We start from the raw sequence: 25,348 nt of genomic DNA, 5'->3' as shown, positions 1-25,348 counted from the left end.
AGCAGTGGCTTCTGTTTTTGATGTAAGGACAAGCTGTCTGTAAAAATGCTGTTGATTTTAACTAATTTAAAAGGTTCTATGAATACATTTACATTACTGTGAATACATTTCAACTAATTTACAGGTCAAAAACCGAGTTTAAGAATGTAGGTCCTCATTTGGGTTTTGTTCATGAACACTTGCATATGCGTGTGTCCCCACAGGTGGTGCGGAAGTTCCGGGATGGAGGGTTTAACACACTCGTCTCCACTTGTGTGGGCGAGGAAGGTCTGGACATCGGCGAGGTAGACCTCATTGTCTGCTTTGATGCTCAGAAGAGTCCCATCCGCCTGGTGCAGCGCATGGGGCGCACGGGCCGCCGCCGGCAGGGTCGAATTGTGATCATACTGGCTGAAGGAAGAGAAGAACGGGTGAGCCAAGCCTGGGCTTTCTCCCACCACTCACCCATCTGCATCGCTTTATGCTCTTTTGCTTCTCATGGTTTTATGGGATCTCAGGAAAAGCAGGACTTTCATATAGAGCCCAATTTCTGTTTGTAGAGTTAGTTTTGATTTTTTTTGTTGGTAGTTTTTTATTTTATTATTTTTTTGTGTGTTAGAACAGCTCTGACTCTTTTTTCTCTTGAGGCAATTCTGGTATCTGACATTTTATTCATGATGACCACCTCTGCTCCCGCAGACATATAACCAGAGCCAGAGTAACAGGCGCAGTGTCAATAAATGCATCATGGGGAACAAGCACAGCTTCCACCTGTTCCCCCACAGCCCCCGCATGCTGCCTGTCGGAGTGACCCCCGCTGTGCACAAGATGCACATCACCTGCGGCCACTTTGAGCCCAAAGACAGCAGCAGGCACTCCGTCAAGGGTCGCAGGTTGCTCCCCACAGGACGAGTGCCCTTGCTCCTCCCCCACGGCCAAGGTAAGACACAGCTCACATGTCTCTGGCGACATAATAATGCATGTATGTTCTTATCCTCCCTGAGAGGTTGGTTTTTCTTGATTATCTGTTATGCGTTTTTCATTATTTGGTGATGTATTTTTTAATTTCATTTACTAAAATTTTGCAATTCACTACAAGGACTATTCTGTAAATAAACCTCAACAAACATTTAAAGTAGTTTTAAATGGCTTCTGGTGAATTTTCAAATGCTTAGTTGTAGAATTATGCAAAAATTATATACTGTGGAATTCTATTGGAGGTAAATTTTTTTTGTGCTGCCTGAACTCTAAAACAAAGCTTTTATAAAAGAAATACCTGAAAATCATTTTAAGCTACTAAATACTAACACTGTAGTTTTCCTTAGTAATGGGTCCCATTTGCATTTGCTTCATACACTTGATCTAGTTAAAAAAAAAACGCATTGTAGTATAGCATGTGTAGTTATATACCATGTATAGTAGTGCGCAATGTATATTTCAGTTTTCAGCAGTTTGTACCACCCACAAGGACTTGGGGATCCAACTGCAAAGCAAAGGGGTGATTGTGATGTCATGCCTTGTCCTTGTCAAGAGTACACACATGCTTATTTCAGTCATGCAGAGATGCACTCAGTTGAATTCCATGTCCAGTTAATGATAATGTTAGTGTGACGTCAAGGGAATTTGAAGGCGTGAGATTTTAAAAAGAAATTTTGTTTGTAGAAGCAGATTTATTTTCTGTGCCATGTATATACTGACCTAAGTTTTCATTCATTTGTTTATTTTCCTGAGCAAACCCACTCACTTTGTCAAATCAGACAAATGCTGCATTGTGTGAATGTAAGGATATAATGTCTACTTGCTGTTGGTTGCAGTCTCTGCAGCGGGTGGATCACAGGAGTGTTTGAAGGGGGATGGCTTTCTCAGTCCTGCTGAACAGGCTGTGTGGGCCTCCAGTATGAAGCTGCGTGAATGTGAGCCCCAGCCTACGTTCAGACAGACATCATTCCTGTCGCTAGGCACAGACTCCCAACCACAGGTAAACTCACATTGTTTACCACAAGAGCTACGTGTTTTGAGCAAAACTGCAAGATGGTTTCCAAACATGCATTGGATGCACCTTGAAATGTGTAGCAATGAAAAGCGTCTTTGAATCTTGCTTCTATAAGTCATTGTACTGTTTGTAGAATAGGCAGTAGATTAGCACACCTGTACATGCCTCACGCAGGCTTGTCATGCATAGCTCTTTAGTCGTTAATTCCCTTCATAGTGCCAAAAATGCTCAGCAGCATATTAATAAAAGTTATTTGGTTTTGGTGGTCCGTGAAGTGTCCTTCATGCATGTGTGCGTGCGTGCGTGTGTATGTGTCTGGTATTGTTTTTCTAGGATGCCTGTGCGCAGAGCTTAGTGAGGCCACTGTCCCTCTGGGAATGGAGGCACTGGCAGAATCAGCCTCTTCCCACACACAGAGTTGAGCACTCTGTCCGCTGCCTTCATTTCACTGCAATCATGGAGCTCATAGACAGGATGAAACAGGAAGAAGAGGTGAGACAGAGCGTATAAGGCCAACAAACTGAGAAGAGATGGACAGGGTGGACCGCAGACATACCAATCCAAGTAACCAAAAAGAAAAAAAATTAAATGAAAAAGTCCTGATCTGACCTGAAAAAAGATTAATATTCAGGTTATTTTGTAAAGTATAATGGAACATCCTGGATTATTTGATGAGTTGTTAATAACAATAATTAAAAAAAAACAAACCAACAAAAAAAAACCATCAACTCTAAGATGCTATATCCCAACACATGTCTTCCCTGGAATACGTGAAGCCAACCCCTGCATCAGCTGTTCATCCCTAGAGATAGCCTTGATGGGATAGCACATGTTGTATCTTAAGTACTTATGGAGAGAAGCGCTCTAATCCTTCAGGTCTTGACAAAAACAGGACCATCTGTGCCCCTAGGCAATGGCCCCACAGGAAGCCAGATCTTAAACATGGCCCCAGGGGCTTGTTTTATCTAAAACTGTTCAGGATCCAGTTGCAGATTGCTAAATAGATTCAGCTGTAGATTGCTCAATAATGCAGTGCATTTCACACAAAAGATTTCTATGAAGAAATAACAAAGAAATTGGCGACCACTGCATGGCTTTATGCTCTTGGTCTTCGGCCCTCACAAGAGCAGGTAATTACCAGAATGGAGCAGGGGCTTGAGGAGCAGCCATCCACTGAGACAGCACAGTGTCCCAGTGGGCTTTTCTTGAAAGAGTTTGTCTTAATTAAGTTTGCTGTACCAAAGTGACTTGTAAGGCAGAAATGGATGTCCATCTCTTAATGGTCAAAGAAACAAGGAAGCACACACACATACAGACCATGGTTTGGTCCATTTGCCTGAAAGTCTAAAGTAATTATACACAGTTTGTCACTAAAAGGTAAATGTCCTTTCTTTCATTCTTTCTTGAATGTAACTGTTTGTTACATATACAAATCAAATGACTGGGACAATAGAAAGTCTAGAACTCAAACATTCAGCTGTTTAGATGCTTTCTTTAAAATAAAAAAGCTTTCCGTCTTTCTATTATCCCTATCAGTCATGCATAAAACAACTGCATATTGTCTTTTAAAACACAGATATGCATACACATGCTAAGCATATCATATATGTTTCTTTAGTTCTTAATGAGAAGCACATTAGAGGGCCAGCAAGCAAAGTGTTTTCAAAACACTGAGATTATCCCATTAGGTAATTTCGCCATGTTCTCCATCAGATATTAGCCATCATCTGTTCTTTGTTTAATGGTTTTGAGAAGGAAGAGAATAAGAAAAAATAGCTCACATAATCTTGCTTTTTTTATTTTGGTAGCCCAAAATCATTAAATGTCATGAGGGGTCTTGCACTATTACACTAAGCACAAAATAGATGAATAAGTAGGAGGAGGAGTTGATTCATCTTCTCACCCAACCACATTGTCCATCTAATACCTTTTATGCAGCAGTGATGAGCACAAGGGTGTCCCATTGTCATCGTTTAACTGTAATTCAAAGCAATACTCTCTTATAGGTTTTCAGTTTCTGACTGATCACCAAGTTTGCAGAGGATCTCTATAAATACAGATTAATCTTGTGACTATAAAAAAAGCTTGGATTCATGGATTTCTCTTTTTTTAGATCTTGGTCAAGAGCACTGATAAACATAAGTCATGAAAAAGTTTAGTCTTTGTCTAAAGTGCTGTGCTAAGAGTGTGCCTTGAACACAGAAGTAGAAACCAAAGCTATTAATGAGGTTTATTTTCTTTCTTTCATTTTTATACATTTAAATGTGATTTTAATGTATTTAACTTTAATTCTATTACAGGGGAACTTTGTCTGTAATCCTATAAACTCAAATGGAATTGTTTTGAGAATTACAACCAAACTAATATACATGCTATCCAAGTAAACTAAACTGAGTTAAAATAATTAAAACAATTAAAATAATTGTTACTATTTGCCCAACCATCTAAGGACATGAGGTCACTTCACTATTTAAGAGATTTGAGACATCAGCTTGCATCTTTCTTTCTTTTTTTTTTTAGTATCTGTAACCTTTACTCTTTTTTCACATAGTTTCTTTCTGCATACATTTGTAAACCCTGCTCCTATCAAAACATTTCTTTTCCTTTTAACTGCAGCACTCATTTTCTCTGCATTTATGCTAATGTTGTGACCTAGGCTCATTCACCTAGAGGTGCCCTATTAGATTAAACAAAGTGTCTATAGTTAACTCTCATTCTCTCTCAAGTCAAGACAAAATGATTTATATAGTACATTTTATAACAGAAGTTGTCACAAAGCAGCTTTACAAATATATGGATCCAGTTCTCTAATGAACAAGCCAGAAACAACAATGGTGTGGATAACCCCTCTGGTTGGAATTAAGGAAGAAACCTTGGCAGGACCAAGAGTCAAGAGAGAACCCTTCCTCTTTGGGTGGCCCAGCTAATAAACAGTCCATGCTTTATTACATTATGTTTAATCCAAGTAGCTACTTCAGTATAGATGTGGGAGTCTTGGCTACTCTGGTGGATATAGGGTGGGTGAGCTATATCTGCGTTAACTAGAGTAGATGGGGTAGCTGGATAGATATATCCCTGTTGCTTCCAAAGGCTTAAATCTCATCTCTTCTTGCCATTTTGAGGATTATGTGAAAAGGGAACATTGGGTGCGACTAGGTGGCTAGACAAAACTAAAAGAAACCCTTGGGAAAGTGGGACAGGGTCAGATCCTTATGTTTTGTATGTAATCTTTTTTCCCCTGTACATCCTTCATTCTCTATTTTCTGTTTCTCCTCTGATTGTCCCACCACCACCATCACCAACAACAGAAAGGTCAGACAGACTCTTCCCAGGCTTATATAATGCTTCTCAGAACAATTATGTAAGTGTGGGTTCTGTAAGTAGGCCAGTCCCAAGTGACCTAGTTGTGCATGAATGACTTTTGGAGAAATGAAGTGAGGAGGGGCAAAGTTGGTGAAACCAAGACCACCCCGATTAGCCTTGTGCCCTTTTCTAAAACATATACGTCTCATCTGGGGCTGCAGTGGCCTTATGGAATGGGATGAAGTCCTCTTCTACTGGATTTCTGTGTTATCCCCCCCATGGCTCTGTTTGTTTTTCTAAGCAGAAGGAGGATAATATTACCACAAAAGGCCAGTATTCATGATCTGGGGGTGACCTAATTCCTTCTCAAAACATGGCATGTTTTATTGAATCCTTGTTTTGCTATCATTTGTTATGTGTACCAAAATGAGCATTTCAGTAACAGCTTTTAGAACAATGATGCATAATTTGCTTTAACCAACAGATAAATGCATTAATTACATTTGATTTAGTGTCTCAAGTTACTCAATTGTCAGCCATGAAGCTATTTATTCCATGAGGAATAGGTGCCATATAATATGACCGTTTTAACATATGTTGTATTGTTATTAAATAGTGCGGGTGAAGGGGGTGGCCATATTATAGTTCTAATGAATGTATACTAAAGACTCAACTTGAAATTGTGATGCATCATAATTGCTTCTTCTTAAATGTAATATCAAAAATGTATATCAAATGTGTACAAATCAAAACAAGACATCTTTTATGTTACCTTATTGAATTTGTGCTTTAATCTGTGTTTTCTCATCCTGCAGGGTACCTGCAGATATGAGTCAGAGCTTGAGGCATATCTGCATAAGGAGGATGTTGTTGGTTGCAAGGAGGATGGCAGAATGGCAAAACCAACAAGTGGAAAAGCTCAACAGAAAAGATCTAAAACCACATTTGCTGGTCGAGATATCACCCTCCCAATCTCAACAACGATGCTAAATGTGATCGATGCAGCATGTCAAGAGGAACATTCAAGAAACACTGCTGAGACTTCATCTTGTACTTTAATTAAAGACATCCTTTCCTCTGAGACTGATCGTTGTGTCAGTAAAGGCCAAGAAGATTTCAGTGTATTTCAGTGCAACTTTCACAGCCCTGAGACCGATATGAATGTTGATAAGGCCATGTTAACTGATATAAGTGAGTTTTCAGAGGTTAAACCAACAATACAAGAAGAACAGCTACATACTTGTCTTGGAGATGCACAAGATCCATTTTTTGAAATAAATCCTGATCCTTGTAGTCTACAGCCAGACTGCTCTGCTGCTGAGGAAATGTTTTATCTTCCTAAATGGGATGTCATAAAATGCCCTAAACTATACCCTCTCAAACAATCCAATACAATCTTAAAAATTATTCTGTCCCGTGTCAAGTCCTTCCTGTCCAGATCTCCACCAAAGTGCTTTGACATAAATGACTCATTAAACAGCAATGAACCTAATGACTCAACAGATTTCTGCAGCGCTCCAAAAGAAGGGATTGATCAATTTGATGTCAATTTCTGCCTTGAAGGAGATGAGAATCCTGTGAATGATGACTCTATGGATGGTAATGTGGCAGGAGACCTTTCTGAATCACTTGACACTCCAGGAATTCTTCAACCTGCACTGTTGCCTGGTAACATACTTTCTTCTGCTCCAGCCATTATAGCCAATAGCCCTAGCTGGGAAGAGGTTTTTGGTGATGATCTGGATAATATGGAGGCAGATAAGAAGCCTGCTCTACCATTGCTGCCTAAAAAGCACCTGGAGCTCACTAGCTTAAATGAGAGTGTTGACTTGTTTGGGGATGATGAGGCTTTCCTTCAGATATCCTTACCAGATATTGCAACTCCAAACAAAGCCAATGTAATGCATATAAGCAGACAGGATATTGAGCAGGAAGAGCAGATCAAACCTGATATAGCACATATAGCTTCAAATAGTTTTAATGCTCCAGGGTCTCTCAAGAGTGACAGGACTCCTTGCCCTCTAATATTAGCACAGAAAAAGGTATCTGAGCACAGTTCTGAGGCTTTCAATTATTCTCAGGACATTTTCTCTGTGAACTTTGACCTTGGGTTTTCATTTGAGTCTGATGAGGAGGACAATGCAGAATGTGCCCCTGGGCCATCCACGGGGGCGCTGGCTAAGAGAGAGAAGACATTCACTTCACCAATTGTGGCGAAACCCAGTGAATCTACCAGCAACAGCACTCTTGGACAGGTTTCAACTCCTAGGGTGTGCTCAATGGATACAATAACACTACCATCCCTCATGAACAAGACCAACCTATCACCTATAGTCACTGAGGGAAGGAATATGGTAACAAGGCCAAATGCTCTCGCACCAAGCTCTACACTTGCCTCTCCAATATGCACAACTATAGATATCCCCTCTGAAGGCTGGAGTTTTCGAGCAGAGACACATGGAATAGTCAACAGATCATTTCGGAGGTCTCTGCTTCAGACAGAGAAGACTACTCATCGAGACTCTGTTTCAGGTGGGTCCTGTTTCCTGTTTCAAATTTACAACATAAAGCTAAATGCATATCTTTTGGTAAAATATGTACTGTCCGTAAGAACTACTTTCATGTGCAGTACTGTGTAAAAAGTCAGTTTTAGGCCATTCATGAAAATATTTAAAACTTGTTTTTGAGGCAGTAGCTTTGTCTTTTGACTAATAACCTTCATAAAGACTATAAAGAATATATTTACACTATGTGAACATTCTGAAAATTTGGCATTTGTCCCCTGACACAATATCTGACAAAAGAAACTGAGCCAACAACAAAGCCAAATAATACAGCCACTTAACCTCTTTACAAGTCATATGGACTGATTAATAGCTGAAAGGTCTTTTGGTGGCATGCAGAAACTAGTAGTGTTTTTATTGTGGAACGTGTTCATCTTTCCGTTGTTCTCCATACTCTACTTCCCCAGAGCCACGGAAAAGTGACAGTGAGGAGGAAATAGTGATGAAGAGACGAGGACATCCAGAAAAGGTCAATCCTCTGGCCTCTCCAGAGGTGAGGCTTGCCAAAAAACAGTTCGAATGGTTTAGAAACGAGGTTATGTGTGAGGTTGTGTGTGACTTGCTCAACAACAATTCCCTTATAAATGTGCTATGAGTTGATGATTTCCTTGAAAATCACTGGAATATTCCTTTGAATTACAGTTTATGGTCATGGTTTATGACCAGCTGAATAATTGCGTTATTATGGATATTGCATTTATTTTAGCAATCAAAAATCTTCAGTGATGTGGACTCTCCTGTCCAAGTGCCTAGAAGGCGGGTCGCTCGATTAAATATGGTATGTATTTGAATTTCTGTGAAAAAGCACCTGAGCCTGCTTGTGATTACTGCATTCTATTAACACTTTCCACTGATGTTGACTTTATTTTCTAGTCAGAAAGTGATGGGGGAGCAGCATCAGACGATGACTTTCAGAAAGTCTCCTTTTGTCAACCAAATGTGCCTCGGCCTTGTAAACGCTCAAATCGTCTGAACAAATCCAAGGTAAAGACACATAGCATGTCAACATGGTGCATTTTAGAATTGTATTTTGACTGTAAATACTTCAAACATGTCAAACATTTTGAATGTCAAATAGGAAAAAATGTTACTGTTGCAGTGACCTGCTTGAACTTGTCTTGCCTCTTCCAGAAGGTGGGGCGCAGAGAGGGGAGGCACTTCCTGGATGAGGAAGCAGTGCTCTCTGAAGAAGGGGACTCTGTTTCATCAGATGAATGTGATGAAGAACTGGACCAGTCGTTGGAAGGCTTTGTAGTGGACACCACTCACTTATCTCAAGGCCTCAATGGTAAGGATGCAGAAGGTCTTGTAGTAGCAACAGAGGCTCAGCTTCAGTGCAGATACATGGAAGTGCAGCCAGAAAATATTATTTAGGAAGGTTAGATCACTTTTGTCATTTTGGCTCTGTTTTCAAGTTGTCTCCAAAATAATAACTGGGCTCCTGGTGTACGAAGATCACATTTGATAAACCATTTAATACAATCTATAGATGGGGCTGTTTACTGACAATATAAAGCCTTCTGGGTTAAACTGACACTTAACACATTGGAACTCTTTTGTTCAATGAGAGTTTACTATGTGGAAAATTGCCTTTTGAGTAAAGACTTTTTCCCTTTCAGATTCTGAAATGCAGGGATTTTATCTGAAGTCTGTGAAGAGCCCTGCCATCTCTAACAAATTTAGAATGGTGTATAAGCCTATTCACAATGTAGACATCTTCTCACAGGTGAGGGGCTGCTTGGGATATATATAAAATAAACTTTGAAAGAAAAAATGAATAAAAGGAATTAAAAAATGTATTTCCAGTATCAATTGCTTGCCTGGTAGCATGGCATCTCTGTCACATTTTTACTGGTTTCGGCTTCAACAGAAGTGGAACCCATGAATAGTAGAATTCAGGGCTGGCCTGTCTTACATGTGAGTTTGGCATGATTCCTGTCCTCCTGCACATAGTTTAACCATGCCAGACAAAGCAATAGTATAATATTAAACTTCAAAAATGTATTCAGATTTTTCTAATGCTTTTTTTCAGAGATACACACAACATTAACTCCCACTGACTATCTCATAGCAGTGTGTACATAAATGTGGATGTTTATTTATCCTGCATAGTTATAACTGACAGAATGGGAGGCCTGAGGAGTGCATCTCATTTGTTTGGTGTAGGTAGATGTTGCATAGCACATTTTAATTTAAAAATGCAAAAACATATACAAATCATCAAACAAAACCATTTTCCACATGGTAGCTCAAGGGGAGAATCTTAGGCAAGAGGTTTTATCCAATTAAATTCAACTTTGTCATTGTACCAATACAGAGCTGTACAGTATATTGAAACACTGTCAGGTTATTCTCCAGTGCAGTTATAAGAGCAGATGAAAAAAATAATATAAAGACAGTAGGCAAAAACAAAATTGTGGGTGTGTAGATATTAATTATATATGCAGATTATTGTCCACTGATCATTACAACTGTGATATTTGGACACATTAAGGAGCCCCATTATGGTCTAAACCATTCTCAAAGTCTGACATTGCTCTGAATATGCATTACATATAGCCAATGTAGGTTTATATGTGGATGTTAAATCTTCCAATTAACCCTTTGAGGCATATGAGAGATTTTGTTCCAGTCTTTGGTGGCCATAAGAAATAGGACAGTGAAGTCCAAATTGATTGGCTGAAATCAAATGCTTTAGAAGCAGTACATAGAATTTCATGAAGTATAATTTTGAAATGAACTTCAAGTGGATATTTGTTTCTTCTCATTTAAAAATATTTCACTTTTAACAAACAACCAAATCCGATAACACGTTGAGCTGTTTTGTGAATACTTATTTTGGCTTAATAAGGTCCCAAATGGATTTAAACACATGGCAAACACCCATTCCTGTACACACAGGTCCCTGAGCAGGATGAGACATATGCAGAGGACAGCTTTGTGGTCGAGGGCAGTGAGGATGAGGAAGATCTTAGTGCTGCTGAAGAGGAGTTTGGAGCAGAGATTTTTCCTGAAGACTCCTATGTAGATGGGAGGAAACAGTACTCCACACGGAAAAGGGCTCGTCTCCGACAGAGCAAGACCACGGATGAGACGAGAGGTGGGAGACCCAAGCGGTCCCGCATCGTCCGAGTGCAGGACTCCAGCGAAGAAGAGGAGGCAGGAGAGGAGAGGAGAAAGAAGCTCCATGCTGAGGGAGGGCCTGTCTCAGAGCAGCTAACTGTGAGAGTTTCCCAGGCTCTACGCCATCACCCTGTGCCTGACTGTGAACCGCTGCAAGTATGTACAGAAGGCGGTGCAGAGCAGGCTAGGTGGCAGCAGGAGGAATGGACACGGCATAGGATGAAAAAGCAGGTGCGGCTGTCTGAAGAGCTGGACTTTCAACTGCCCCTGGCCTCCTGTTTAGCTGAAACGCATGTACGTTTACAGTAGGGTATGGTGGTTGTGTGCAAAATCTTGATGGAAGCAGCATGGAGCTGAAAAAAAACAAAAACAATTGTAGGATCTTTGATAGTTTTAAGATCTGAGTAAGGCTTCATAGAAATTACCAAACCTCCAAACCAGTGTCCATAACATCTTGAGTGCAAACCAAGTAATGTTAGGCTTCTAAACATTATGAGCTCATCTTGCATTCAAACACCCCCTTGTGTCTGATTTCCCGGCTTCAGGCAGTCAGCGCTGCTCTCTCTAAGGCTGCAGGTGACGGTGCAGGCTGCTCTCTGGCAACTGAACAGCCCCTGGCCCGCGCAAGTGTCCTCGTGGACAGCCGTTGCCTCAGTGGTGGTGCAGAAGTGGTGTCCTCCTTGCGCCTGAAGCATGGGTTAGCAGTGCAGGTGTGCTCGCTGGCCTCCTGCGATTTCGTGGTGAGCCGCCGCATGGCAGTGGCGTGGCAGAGCCAGGCCGAGGTGGCCAGCGCCCAGAGTCGCAGGCGCTTGCAGGACAGGCTGCAAAGCCTGCAGGGCCTGTTTGACCGCGTGTGCCTGGTTATGGAGCAAGATCGCACGAGACCTGGTGAGCTGGACCACTAGCTGCACAAGCTGGCACAGTGCTGTTACAGTTCAGTATGGCATTGTAATACCATTTTATTTTTTGTTTGCATTGCAAAAACCTCATAGTTTACATGGCAAAACACCTAATTGTTAAGAATATTGTTGTTGTTTTTTTTCTCTCAGAGTTCTCTAAGTCTCGATGTATTACCTGATAAAACTTGCCATGATTTTTTTTACCATGTATTTGTCATTTGCACTCTTCATTCAGGTGTTTATCATGTTTTCTGTTCATTGCCAGGGGAGCCACTGAGGTGCTTCCAGCGTAGCCGTTACTATGACAGCACTGTAGCAGCGCTGGTCAGGGCCGGGATTCGGCTGCTGGTCAGCAGTGATCCGGACAACACAGCTGCCCTATTGGCCGAACTGGCCCAGGTGGAACAGAGAAAAGGGCAGGCAATTGGTGTGCCCACAGAGGTCAAAGGTCCTCATCAGCAGGCTCTGCGGTTTTACCTTACGATTCCATGTGTTACCTATGTAAATGCCCTCTACATGTGTCACAACTTCAGCTCAGTGGCCCAGCTGGTCAACAGGTATTAAGATATATTATACAGCACTAAGACCTCACCATTACATCAGCAATGTGATTTTGAGCTTTTGTCATGCTGTCAGGGTGGTGCATTTTAAGGTGGTGTGTTTTTAGTCTGACAGGAAAAACTTTGCTTTGGGCAAACTTTCTTTGTGAATTCCACTGAACAGAAACTCCTATACAATGTACTGGGCCAATTTCTGACAGCATGCCTTCGATTCAAACTGCAGTATAGGGACTAAAAATGTGACTATGAACAAACAGCATTTAGGATGTGACACAGAAAAAGCATGAATGAGGGATTAAACAAATGGATTTCCTCGCATTCCATTGCTTGTTCTGTCATATGATATCCTTGTGACTCTCTTTTCAAGGAGTGAAAATGTCAGTCAAAGTACAGATGTCATATTTTATTTTGGCATATTACTTGGTATCTAATTTATTAAGTAAATTGTCTTTTTGTACCCAGACCTTAGTTATAGTCAAGTATATGAGGACAAATGAGCCAGTATTTATCTTGCTCATTTAGGTGCTTTAGTATTTTTGTTTTTCATTTGTCTACAAGGTAACTTGACCAAAACCTCATTCCCAGCATTTCTCATCTAACTCCAGCTTGTACAATTGCTTGGAAAAGTCATGGTGCTGTTTTTCCACAAATGATTTTGGATTGTTTGGCTTGTCAAAGATCTTTGGATTGTTCTTTTTTTTCTTAGCCTTACTGTCACTCTGGAAGACATAATTGCTCAACACATCTATCTATGATCTATCTAAATGTTTTTTTGGTTTTTTTTGTTTGTTTTTTAAATGTACTTAAACATGTACTTCTCTTACTGTTGTAACTTCCTCCTAAGTCACCACTATTTGAGTGAAGAACACTACTTGCACTACTGCCCCCGCCTTGAATTGTTTTAGTTCATTATTGATTTTAAGATGTCAGTATGTTTCAAATGGCATGATTATCACCTCAAATTAGCAAATGTAATGAAAAATATCCTTACTCGAAGTATTCGGAGTGTAAACATTAAAAATCTGGTTTTGTCTTCTTTTTCAGTTCACTGGAGGCACTTCAGGCAGGTATCCAAGTGAGCCGCTCTAGAGCTGAGGAGATTTACCGCTGTCTACACTACCCGTGTGACACCACGCTATTAAAAAACACTACCTCGAAGAACAATCTCTGAGCATCTGACCCTCCATGTAATTACATCATGAATGTATTGTACACATTATTTTCTCAGTGCACTTTATAGGTTTGGAACCATTGTTGCACACAGTGTGCCCTCCTCATCAATGTAAGCTACTTGAATCTTTTTGTGTTTCTGTCTAAGAATATGCTGCATGGCTGTGTGCCAAATAATTAACATTTTTGATATTTTTGTTAACTGTAAGTTAAAAATTGAATATTTTATATGAATATAACTAGGTAAGACAGAATAACAATTAAAAAAACAAACATGTTTTCTTTCTTTTCATGTTTTCTCTATTGACTATGCTTCCTACACTACAGCACATATTTCCCATAGTGTTAACATAAATTGTTCAAAGCAACCCAGTGGGAATGAACATGATATGGAATGACACTTTCCATTTTGAACCACTAGAGGACACCACATACACAAACTTGCCTCATTGGAAAGCATTTACTAGATCTAGTGTCCTTTCTTCCCATGTCATACAATCCAGTGTCATGCTCAAACACGTGTGCACAGTAGTCATTTCTTAATAGTTCTGGAGTAAAACCTGTCTGTTTGAACAGATTAACATCTACATTTTGGTATAATTTGCAAAATGCTGAAAACGTGAGGATAAAAAACCTTCACTTTGAGGTTCTTTAAAATAACTGGGCTAAGCTTAGTGATAAGCATGGAAACCAACAAATGATCAAATGGCCTCAGTTCAGGGGTGTGTGTGTGTGTGTGTGTAAAATGCATTGTTTGGTGTTTTTGCCTTACACAGTCGCTCGATGATGGATCAACTCAATGTTTTTTCCTGGTTTGCACTCTGTGCTGTTGAGAATTAACTAACTAATGTAGAAATGAGATTATGGGGTGTGGTAGCTGCAATTGATATTTGGGAGTGTGGCAGCTGCCATTGTAAAGCCAATGTGGCTGCTCTCAGTCTAGCCAAACAAATGCATATAAAGTTCAAGATAAGTAAACGCTGATAAGTATGAGTCTAACTATAGCGGTAATAACTGTACAAGATATGAAAATGCCAGTCGCTTCTGAAAGTATTTCTAGGATATAATTAGCCCGGGACATTTCCAGTACATATGCATTAATGAAACCAAAGCTCCCTTGTTACATGGATCATATAGTGTCAACATTGTATCAACTGATGGGTAGGTTTCGTTAAGGTGACTAATATGTAATTAAAGGCCCTTTCCCAACAAACATTCCCTTAGCTAGGCCCCATTCCCATAAATGTACAGTGCTTTTTATGGGAAGGGAGTTACAGCTTTTTGGCACAACCCAAGGCTCTTAATTCCTTGGTTTAACTTTGCGTTTAACTGATTTGTATTTTTCTCATTTTTTTTTAAATACAAGAGCAGTATTTCTATAATAAAGAAAATGTGCAGGAGTTAAATTTATATTTCTAGGTAAATATTTAAACATCTGTTTTAAGAACCCTTTAGGTACATTAACAAAATAAGTGTACTATTACTTTACGGTTCTTAGTCTAATGTGACTAACTCTCCAGTCATGTGTAGACTAGAGGTGACTTGCCCAGCTACCAGTCAGCAGCTTATGAAACTGGAGATGGGACAAAGAATAAAATGTTTTAGAGGTTCTACAATGTTTAGATAGTAAAGATGTTAATTTACTTATGAAGACTCTTTGTCCGTTCATAGAAAGCACAGGAGACCTGATGTGAATTTTGTTTTTTTCATTCTGTTTAATCTTTTAAAATATACAACACATATACTGAGTAATGGTGACTACTTAAAGGTTTCTTTCAGATTATTGGGGGGGGGAACGGTACTTTTTGAGATGCAATATTTTTCATATTTGATATAGCAGACGAAGTATAATACGCAGTGATTCATTAACCCAGGAGATCAGGAAGCACTTTTTCAACAAAGAATGGCAACCCAGTACAATACAGTAGCATATGTGTTTACTCTGCTTGCAGGTATTCTATTTGTCTCTTTATTAGCAGTAGTAATGTCTGTAATCATTTCCCTCACAAAGCTTTTCCTGCAAATCATTCAGTGTTATCCAAAGCAGACATACTATTTAAAATAAGAATGCACAGCCCAAAACAAAAACATATTCTGAGAAGCTGAAAAAGATTGAAAACTGAAAGGGAAAGGGTTACATTACATAATTAAGGTGCATGTCTGTCATCATCTCTGAACATTTATCCAACAACTGTAAATTGCAAAATTTACAATACAGTGCTGTGCCAAAACAATTTTAGAACATTGAAAAATATGTTCCGTATAACCAGAACGATGTGTCACACTCTGATCACTGTACAGATGTATACTATACATGAATATTTTTATACTTGTTTTACTCTTGACCTTTGCAGTATCACCAGACTGCATTGACTTACAGTTCTTCAACAAATTGGAGGTGAATGGAAACCAAAACTTAAAATGAAAATGGTATCCAGCTTTTCTTATTTGGAATGCATGTAGCAATGAAGGTAAAACAGAAGAAAACAATGTTCAATAAATGCTGTTCTTTTAGTAGATCAGCAGATAACACATTCTAGAAAGAATGAAATTGCAGGAATTCCATATGGGTTCAGCAAGTTAAATGTGTTCAGCAAAGTGAAATTTTGCTAGAATCTTTAGTTGTTTTCTTTTAAGATACTGCGTTGTGGGTTCTTTGTTTTGTATACACTGGACTTCTAGAAAATGAACTTGCCACCACCCTGTTTGACCTTATCTTATTTGCTAACACCCATCCGATCCACTACAAATGAATGAATTATAAGTTTCTGCAGAAAATCAGGGCACATGTTTGCAGCAAACTTAGCAAAACATTGTTTTGAATATTATGGAGACTTGGGGTCAACTGGTAAAACCCAGTTTCCAGTACAAAGTCACTGCCAATAAAGACACTTAAAAAGATGATTTAGGTTTTGTTTGTTTGTTTTGCTAGATTGCTTGGTATGTGTGTGGTTTTTGTTTGTTATTCTTACTATTCTGATAAAGTATTACAGGGATGATTGTAGCAAAAATAGTGATTCTGACAGAGCATATACATGCAGTTTATAGCTTCGTTGAGAAATATATAAAGGGGCTTTTAGTCAGAGGTTTAGCAAGTCACTTCGGTCCCAGTTGAGACTGTGTGAATATTTCCATGATGCATTTGAGAGCTCAATCACAGGCTTGTGGTTTGGAGCTGTGTTTGCTGTGGTTCCTGTACAAGCTGGTGAGCAGGCTCACAGTCGTTCATACTGCCATCATCTCGCATGTACATGAGGAATAGTGTCACTGTGGCAAAAGTGGTTGCATTGACAGGGAAGGCCCTAAGAAGGGTTGAGGTCAGACCTCGAGTAAAAACCCTCCAGCCCTCTTTCTGCCAGCTCTGGTTTACACAGTCCATAATGCCATTGTATTTATTGACTCCACCCACCCCATCTGCTTGGAGGCGGGATTTAATAACATCCACTGGATAGGTGGATAACCAAGAAGCAATCCCAGACATACCACCTGCAAAGAGTAGCTTTGGAATAATGTAGAGATCATCTGGTTCACAGCCCAGTGAACGTGTCAGCACATCATAAGAAAGGAAATAGACTCCAAAGCCCGGTGTCTCACGAATAACAGTTGTGAGCATGCCACGGTTGATGCCCCTAATTCCTTCTTTATTGTAGATGCGAATTAAACAGTCCAAAGAGTTCTTGTACATTTTCTTTGAAGACTTCTTCTCTCCTGTACCCTGCATTTGCATGCGAGTCTTGGCTAATTCCATTGGGCAACAAATGATGCACTGAATGGTACCAGCTGCGGCACCTGCCAAAAACTGGTTAAGAGGAGTATCTCTCCCCAGCATGCGCATAGCATTTCCCTGGACACCAAATACAATGGCATTGATAAAAGTCAGACCCATCATGGGGGACCCAATACCTTTATATAGCCCAAACATCTGTAGACAAAGAGAGAGTTTAAACAAACTTAAGTAAAATCTGAGAAGAGAAATGTTGGTCAAGCAATGAGAATGAAAAACAAAATAAGGTTAGAAGCACAAAGTATACATGAAACAAAATAAAGTAAAAATAGAACATTAAGCATGAACAGGGTTCTTGAATCAAGAAATTGTATCTAATTTGAAAGAAACAATTACTGCATTCTATTGTATTTTTTGTGGAACAGCTGTCCAAATCAAAATGTGCACTGCATAGCATGAACAAGCTTTTTTAAATTAAAAAATAGATAGATAAATAAATAAACATTTCTATGTCTCTCAGGTATGTATATGATTATGCTGATTTACAAAAAATAAAAGTGATCAACATGATAACTAATGGGCACCATGTGGCATAATGTGAATTTCTAGAGGCTAACTGGCTCCTACTCTCGTTTACTCTATTACAATCATAAACTTCCTTTATCAAAGTAATATCCTTCCTTTATCAAAAACTCAACCTTACCCCATAAAGCACAACTGTACATTTATCCTGGACAGCAAACAAGATAGGATGTCACCCAAGCTTAATTTAGCTCTGCATGCATGGTGTCCTTATTGACCCTATGTACTGAGATATCATCCAGCCGTCACAGCTCCACAGCGTCCTTGGTCTCCTGCCATGTTATGCTGGGCAGACGTCTGCCACACTATGCCAAAGTAAAGTATGTTTTTGTGATCCTGAGCTATTACAGTACCATCAATGCCTCAGCAGTGATGGCTTAATTCTAATGTGTCCCTAGTTTAAATCATGTGCAACTAGAAAGAGTCTGAACCTGCTCAGCTTAACCTTTCAATTATTGAAAGTGTTGCTTTCCAAGAACCTCTCTCAGTTAACACCACAGACATGAAAAATATATTATTCTAGCCTCAGTGGGGCCCAAGTCATACTCACAGATTCTTGACGAACAATGGACTGGAAGCAGTGGTAAGTTCCGCGATACATGGGCTTGTTCACATTTTGAACTTGGAGTCTGACCTGAAAATTGATTTTCCATAATTACAACCAAAGATTAAGAGCAAATATCAGCTCTATAACAAACTGCTGAACTGAAAGTACATGTTGCAAATGAAAATAAAAAATATTTGAAATCAAAAACACAAAATAGAAAGGAAAAAGACAAAGTTTAACATTCAGATTTGCAATGTAGTGGATAAAATGGGGGTTTGAGTGTAATGCCGTAGCTGAGCGATGCTGTTATGTTAAATGTAAGCCCAAAACAGTCCATGTTCGAATGGAAATAGAGAAATTCACCTTGACTGTACTTACTAGGTTACCCATCCGTGCAGAGGTTGTAAATCCCTCACCCTCATCTACAACAAAGTGACACTTATGCCGTGAAAGACAGCCCCTGAATCAGGGTTTACAATGAGCAAAGGAAAAAGGCAGGAAAGTGGCTGAGACGGACATTATACTTTGAGATCTGAACCTCACCCACCCACCCCTCTGATGCTCTTGTCATGTTATTTATTACATGACTTGTTCAGATGCCAATCAGCTGAAGAACTGACTTTGAAAGCGAGATGCATGTTTTATATATACATCAGTGACTTGCATAAGAACAAATTACAGGACAGATTATGGGTTAGTATATATGAGTTCCTGTCAGTATCCTGCCCTTTGCCAGAAAGATACCGTCCAAAAAAAGCAGCATTTTTTTTTTCTGGTGTGATATTGTAATGAACGCAATTCCCAATTGCATTTAAAGATAGGTACTGCAGAAGCAACCTGTAGTGCAAAATACATGGCATTTGAGTGTGGGCTGGTATGTCATAAAGACACTCTAATGTCATGCTCCTAAAAATCTATTGTTTCCATTTGTACTCCAGATCAGAGCTTGGAGTTCTTTTAAATTTGTGGGCCAGTTGGAAGTTCTTTTAAGTTTGTGCATACAGAAATGATGTATGAGCAAAGTTATACTTCATAAACCTTTTAGAAAGAATAATAGTTCATATGGAAAATTCTAATCTAATCTCGAGTCAGAATGCACAGTGCAAAACTGCTGACACAATTACACAGCAGAACCTAAAAAGTGATGGAGTGACTTCAGCTAAAGTGCACATTCACTTGTCACTATGTAACCCATACACATAGTCTTCAGCCAGCCTATGTGATGTATAACCTTTTAAAAGAAAATCCATAACTACATGGCTAGTTTCAAAACACAACCTGAAGAGTACATGGTTTGTGTTGTTGGCTTTGTTCACTCTGTTAAAGTTTGTTTTCATTAATGCTCAAACTGTAAAACAATCAAATATCAAGCCTAAGATTTCTGGATTGCTGAGGCAGAGGCAACGGAAAGGAATCTTGAACCCACCTTAACAGTGTCAAAAGGATGTCCAACCAATACACCAGCAGCACCTGTAACAAATTAAGTCATTGACATTATAGTGAGAAAAGGGATGGGGACAGTTTTATTACGAGTGGTCTGTTTGTAATACATTGAAAAAAGGTTGCAAGAACAGTGGGAAGCGTAAGGACCGAGTGCACTGAGATGTTACTTGAGATATATATATATACGCACGCACGCACGCACGCACACACACACACGCACACACGCACACGCAGACACACACACACACAGACACACACACACACACACAGACACAGACAGTTGTCTGACTTGTCGCAGCTATACCCAGTGCCAAAACGCTGGCGTCCTTGACTCACGAGAACGCGTACCGTTAAAACACCTGCGTCATACGTGTGTGGCAACAGGCGCGTCCCTTCAGCCTGAAGTAGGCAGATAAAGATCACTGTATTTGATTGGCTCGGCTTAAAATAGGGAGAGGGAGAACTGAAATGTTAAAGTAACGTAGGATCATAATGTAGAAGTGATCTTTCTGAACAAAATAGGATATATTTTTGGTATTGCTGGAGAGTAACATATCTTAGTAGTCATATCTTCAGTTCACATTCTGTTGTGATTACTACGTTAAATACACGTGATGCGACGTTACAACGTGTCCTAGCTACTGTTTTTTAGAATAATGTAAGCAATTTTAGCTATTTTATTATCGGTAATATAGGCCTAGATTTGCAGTTTAAATGAAAGTGCAGGATACAGCAACAAAGCTCAGATTTAACTGACAGTATGGTTTCTGTCATATACGCAGACGTGCAGTTTAAATTTTACAACAGAATTACTTTTTTAGCTTTGATTGTAACGTAACTTTTGTCAATAAAACATGCCATAAACTTATAGTATAGTGTTAGGTATAGGTATAGTCTTCTTAGGCCAAACATCAACTGAAATGGAATAAGCAGGTAAGTATCCGATGGACACACTAGCTAGCTGGACACACTGATTTGTAATTAAGATAACGCTACCTAACATGATTTCTGGATTTTTCCACTTACCTCCCATACATCCTGCAACAAAGTCCAGTGCCATACCTTAATTTCAGTTCAAGTGATTAAAATTCCAATTCACACACATACACACACACACAAAATCCCGAAATTTGTCGGTGCTGGCTTTAAAAAAGAACTGCTTTTATCAAGATCATACCAAAGGTGTTTTAGAAAAAAAAAAAATATAGTAGCTAGATCGTTATATAGATAAGTAATGTTTGGCTAGCTAATAAGCTAGCTTTCTCCCTGTAAGTATTTGGACAGGATGACCAAATATTTGTCAGCGGTCTGTAGTTTCTAAGAGCAAATTCTCTGCACAGCCAAACGACGACCCGACTTTCGTGTCATGCCTGTCTCAAGTGATGTTCTATTTTCGTACTTTCTGAATGAAGTTCAAAGAGGGATAGTCCATATTTAAGGAAGCCCCGGGACCAATGGAGGCCTTTGTAAGGAGGCAACACCCCTAGGTGCCGTAAAGTGCTTCTCTGTCGTTTGCAGTGGGGATATGCATTTATTATTCGTTGCTGTATTACTCTGCTTTAGCTCATGATAACGGGAGTTATAGTCGTGGCTAGAGCAAAGCTGCAAATCGCCATGCATGTCCTTCAAATAGCAGATGGCTAAATAAATAAAAAGACAACAAAACAACCACAATCACAGAATGTCAGTTGAGATGTGGAAATGTCAGGCTAAGAAATAGATTTTTAAAATGTTATGTTTATGGTTATTAAATACATTGCAATTTACTTTTATAGCTAGCCAGTTAGCTAGCTATATCTATTTTGACGCTGCGAAAGGGACACGAAAATCTAACATTAGCTACCTAACTGGATAGTACCACTGGTCAAACATTTTAGCATTACTGTTTCGCGGAATATGAATGTATTACATTTATCTAGCTAGCGATATAATTGTATCGTAGCTAGGCCAAAAACGAAACAATCCTCAGAAAAAATTAGAAATACACGTCTACTAGCTGGATCTTTATACACGGTCTTTCTGCTATCAGGTCAAAATTTGCTTTAGCCGGCCAGACACCTAACGCTGACTACAGTCCCGCTGTCTGGAGACAGTCAGGATGCACCTGGCAGATTTCATTGCCGGTTCGGTTGCAGGTTGGTAGTCTAGCTAAGTAACGATCTAAGCATTTATATCCACGTGATCTTTGTTTCGCCTGGTAGTTATATATAAATAATCTAAATTAGTGGTATGGCAGTGATGACACAAAGTTACTTTATGTTATATTGACTTATTTCAGTGGGTGGGTAGCTAGCGCTGGCACGTAGCTAGCATAACAAAAGCTAGTGTAAATTCTGCAACACTGTAGTTAACTAATATCAGTGTAGCTAAATACATAGCTAATTTAGGTAAATCTGTTATAATCCGCTACAGCTCAATACGATGTGTTATTACTAACGGTCTTACCGAAACCGGTCTGGTTAGCTATCGTACGTTTTATATGTTACATTTGTGTGATGTAGGTAATTGTGTAATACCTAGGTAACGCTAGCTTAGCTAACTAATCAGTTTTGTTATGATTTGTGTATAGGTGCTTTTGGAGTGGCAGTTGGCTATCCTCTCGACACTGTTAAGGTACATTTTGGCCTTACACCGTACATATTTGTTACTGTCTGCTGCCAAGATACGTGTGTTATTGCTGCTTTTGGATTTATTTAGGTCAGAATACAGACACAGAGAAAGTCCATTGGGGTATGGCAGTGCATTGACACAACCTGCAGAAATGAAGGGGTATGTGGCCAGATATTGATTGGAAAGGTTTTGTATTATAATTGTTTATTTATTTGTTTGTTTACATTTACCTCAATTAAGTTCATGCTGTATTTCTCAGGTTTATGGTTTCTACAAGGGCATGTCCATGCCTGTAACCACCCTCTCCATCAGCTCTTCTGTAGTCTTTGGCACATACAGGAATGTGCTTCAGGTCTTCCGTCAGCTGCGTTGTACTAGTGCCGATGCTCCCAGTGCTAAGATCGATATATTTCTGTCAGGCTTAGCTGGAGGTATTGCTCAGGTATCCAGTCCAGCTACTTTTTTTTAACTACCAAAGACACCAATAAGATTCAGATTCCATTTAGTGAGTTACCACAAATATGCAATTAAGTTGATGATGTATGAGATGCACATTCCATTGTAGAGAAGGAATATGGCTTATCATAACATGGCTTAGTATTTTATGAGAAACAATTATTGCTCCTAAACTAATTTTGAAACTTGCATCACCTATTTGGTTCATACCAGACAGACAATACTTTTAGGAAATTCTATTGAAAATCTATCAACATATGCTTTAAGCTTTTCAGAAACTTAGCTTTTGTCCACAAAGAAAGGGCTTTTACATCAGCTAATGTAGATATCCCATCTAATATCCCATCTCATTTGTTTAAGGTTTCAGTAATGTCTCCTGCAGACATAGTGAAAGTACGTCTCCAGTGTCAGACTGAGCCGTATCTGGGATCAGACCCTAAAGCCAAGCCTAAATACAGGGGGCCTGTGCACTGCCTTTTCACCATTGCCCGTGAGGAGGGTGTCCTGGGTCTTTATAAAGGAGCCAGCGCGCTAGCGTTGCGGGATGGCCCTTCATTTGCCACTTACTTCCTTGTCTATTACACTGTCTGTGAATGGCTGTCTCCAGACAAGTATGTTCAACCAGGTAAAGTTTCACACAAACACTTTTACACTGAGAAAATGTATGATCGTACAATCCACTGCTTTCTTAACCATGATTAAGCATTTGAGTTTTCATCCCTGCAAAAACGCAAATCATTTAAATAAATTAATAAATACATACAAACATTTTTGCGGGGGGAAAGGCTGACACAAATATGGACATTGTTTCAGAGTGGAAGGTGGTACTGTTTGCTGGGGGATTAGCAGGTATGTGCGGCTGGAGTATTGGGACCCCCATGGATGTGATAAAATCCCGCTTACAGACTAATGGTATGGGCAAGAAGCACTACAGAGGATTCTTTCACTGCATAAAAGAAAGTGTGCGGACTGAGGGACCTGGTGTTCTTTTCAAAGGACTTGGCCTCAACTGCATCCGTGCTTTTCCAGTCAACATGGCTGTTTTTGCCATGTATGAGTTGATCATTCGGTTTCTGCGAACAGAGTCATAGTACATTTAGATTAAAGCCACAAATCATGATCCTTCAATATCAGGTATCATGCCACTGACAATATGGTAATGGTGGCATGTCATTCTAAAGTGGATGACGTTTCCTGGGGAAAAAGTAGCACTTGCAAGTCATCTGGTATGATCCTGAAACTATTATTTACAGTTTGCAGTGACTATCTCTAGCAGCACCTCTCTTAAGGTGCATAATGAAAGTTTGAGATAGTTTTTTTTTTATTACATATACATGTGTTTGAGTTCATAGAATTTTGAATAAGCAATGTCAGATGCATAGAACACATTTTCAGCGTGAAGGATTTTCAATGAACAGGCAGTTTTGAGAATGATGGTGTGAATGATTGTTTCATTTTGTTTCATTATGTATTGTGGATGCTACTTTGAATTTATACTTGAAGATGCTAGAATTTCAGTGCAGATTTTTGTGCATATTTATTTCTGTTTTCCTTCAGTTTGGTCAAAGACAGTTCAAACAGCCTAGCCTTCTATCCTAACATACTACATCATTATTTTGGGGTGAATATAACATTTCCTTAAGCAGCATCAGGGGCTTCCAAAAATAATCCACCAACTAAAATATACTTATAACATTCACTCTGAACTAGCTTTGGGTGGGCCAGAGGCCATTTCAAAACTTTTAAAAAGGGGATCAACAAATAATTGTTGTTTTGATTCCAGACACTGTCATTTTATACAATTCAATTCAGCTTTTTGATCAGCAAAGTTTGCAACAGCTTTATCATTCTCCCTGGTCTAGTCAGTGCACCCGTGACAACTTTAATAACATTATATACAAATCTATATTGATTATATACAAATCAATGTGGCATTTTCAAAAAAGTCAGGTTTGTGGTTAGACTTTTCAAAAGATGTTTAAACTCCAAAGGGACTGTTAAGAACAGGCATGATCATTTCATATTTACAACTAATTTGTGTTTATACCAGTGGAATTCAAATCTGGTCCTAGGTTTCCAAATCCAGTCCTAGATTTTGTAATCCCTTATAGATGATTAAATGATTTATGTAACTAGTTGGCCACTTCACACCTTAGGTAAAGTGGGGAAAAAAGTGAAAAACCCCCCAACACCTGGACCTCGAGGACTGTGATTTAAATACCTCTGGTTTATACCTTTATTAGTTACTTGTAAAGTTAGTTACTCATGATGAGTTAGTTACTGATCATAAACAAATGCTTAAATGAAACTGAAAATGTGTATGGGAATATTTTGTTAGATTTGTCTGTTTGTTTTTGTTCGGTAATTGCTTGCTTAAGTGCTGGAGCATTGAGAC

The 25,348-nt window shown here is 39.3% G+C and overlaps 3 protein-coding genes across 18 annotated transcripts in view; 2 read left to right on the top strand and 1 right to left on the bottom strand.

Moving 5' to 3' along the window:
• Positions 1-13,868, top strand: part of fancm (FA complementation group M) — a 30,204-nt gene extending 16,336 nt beyond the window's left edge. For 2 of the 10 annotated variants that reach the window (XM_081721288.1, XM_035532734.2), the window contains exons 10-23: positions 204-410; positions 679-919; positions 1,794-1,957; positions 2,306-2,464; positions 6,091-7,807; positions 8,247-8,332; positions 8,546-8,617; positions 8,713-8,823; positions 8,971-9,127; positions 9,459-9,565; positions 10,741-11,256; positions 11,508-11,850; positions 12,127-12,418; positions 13,466-13,868. In XM_081721288.1, coding sequence (XP_081577414.1) covers positions 204-410; positions 679-919; positions 1,794-1,957; positions 2,306-2,464; positions 6,091-7,807; positions 8,247-8,332; positions 8,546-8,617; positions 8,713-8,823; positions 8,971-9,127; positions 9,459-9,565; positions 10,741-11,256; positions 11,508-11,850; positions 12,127-12,418; positions 13,466-13,592 — 4,299 coding nt within the window. In that variant the 3' untranslated portion in view covers positions 13,593-13,868. Of the gene's footprint in view, positions 1-203; positions 411-678; positions 920-1,793; positions 1,958-2,305; positions 2,537-5,280; positions 7,808-8,246; positions 8,333-8,545; positions 8,618-8,712; positions 8,824-8,970; positions 9,128-9,458; positions 9,566-10,740; positions 11,257-11,507; positions 11,896-12,126; positions 12,419-13,465 lie in introns of those variants that run through there. The other 8 variants (XM_035532736.2, XM_081721289.1, XM_081721290.1 and 5 more) reach the window with 8 other exon arrangements.
• Positions 13,869-15,282: 1,414 nt separating this feature from the next.
• On the bottom strand, positions 15,283-21,273 carry slc25a29l (solute carrier family 25 member 29-like). 4 transcript variants are annotated; one of them, XM_026995642.3, is made up of 5 exons: positions 20,914-21,271; positions 19,871-19,914; positions 18,808-18,866; positions 18,448-18,531; positions 15,283-17,513 (listed from the first exon to the last, which is right to left on the bottom strand). In XM_026995642.3, the coding sequence occupies exons 3-5, from the start codon at positions 18,832-18,834 to the stop codon at positions 16,746-16,748; spliced, it is 879 nt and encodes a 292-aa protein (XP_026851443.1). In that variant the 5' UTR covers positions 18,835-18,866; positions 19,871-19,914; positions 20,914-21,271; the 3' UTR covers positions 15,283-16,745. The 4 variants fall into 4 exon arrangements, 3 of the variants coding, with proteins under 3 accessions (XP_026851443.1, XP_026851444.1, XP_026851442.1); XM_026995643.3 differs by having other exon boundaries at positions 18,823-18,866; XM_026995641.3 differs by lacking the exon at positions 18,808-18,866 and having other exon boundaries at positions 20,914-21,273.
• Positions 20,357-25,346, top strand: slc25a47b (solute carrier family 25 member 47b). Of its 4 annotated transcripts, none has more exons than XM_026995644.3 (7): positions 20,357-20,820; positions 21,917-22,022; positions 22,457-22,500; positions 22,585-22,656; positions 22,757-22,939; positions 23,314-23,578; positions 23,767-25,346. In XM_026995644.3, the coding sequence occupies exons 2-7, from the start codon at positions 21,986-21,988 to the stop codon at positions 24,042-24,044; spliced, it is 879 nt and encodes a 292-aa protein (XP_026851445.1). In that variant the 5' UTR covers positions 20,357-20,820; positions 21,917-21,985; the 3' UTR covers positions 24,045-25,346. The 4 variants fall into 4 exon arrangements, with proteins under 4 accessions (XP_026851445.1, XP_081577422.1, XP_026851446.1 ...); XM_026995645.3 differs by lacking the exon at positions 20,357-20,820 and adding an exon at positions 21,244-21,374; XM_081721295.1 differs by lacking the exon at positions 20,357-20,820 and adding an exon at positions 21,417-21,570.
• Positions 25,347-25,348: the final 2 nt, after the last annotated feature.

Source organism: Electrophorus electricus, chromosome 10 (genome assembly GCF_041902795.1).
Source record: "Electrophorus electricus isolate QZ-2024a chromosome 10, ASM4190279v1, whole genome shotgun sequence".
NCBI lineage: Eukaryota > Metazoa > Chordata > Actinopteri > Gymnotiformes > Gymnotidae > Electrophorus > Electrophorus electricus.
The sequence above is the reverse complement of the archived record's forward strand: the minus strand, read 5'-3'. Positions and strand labels throughout refer to the sequence as shown.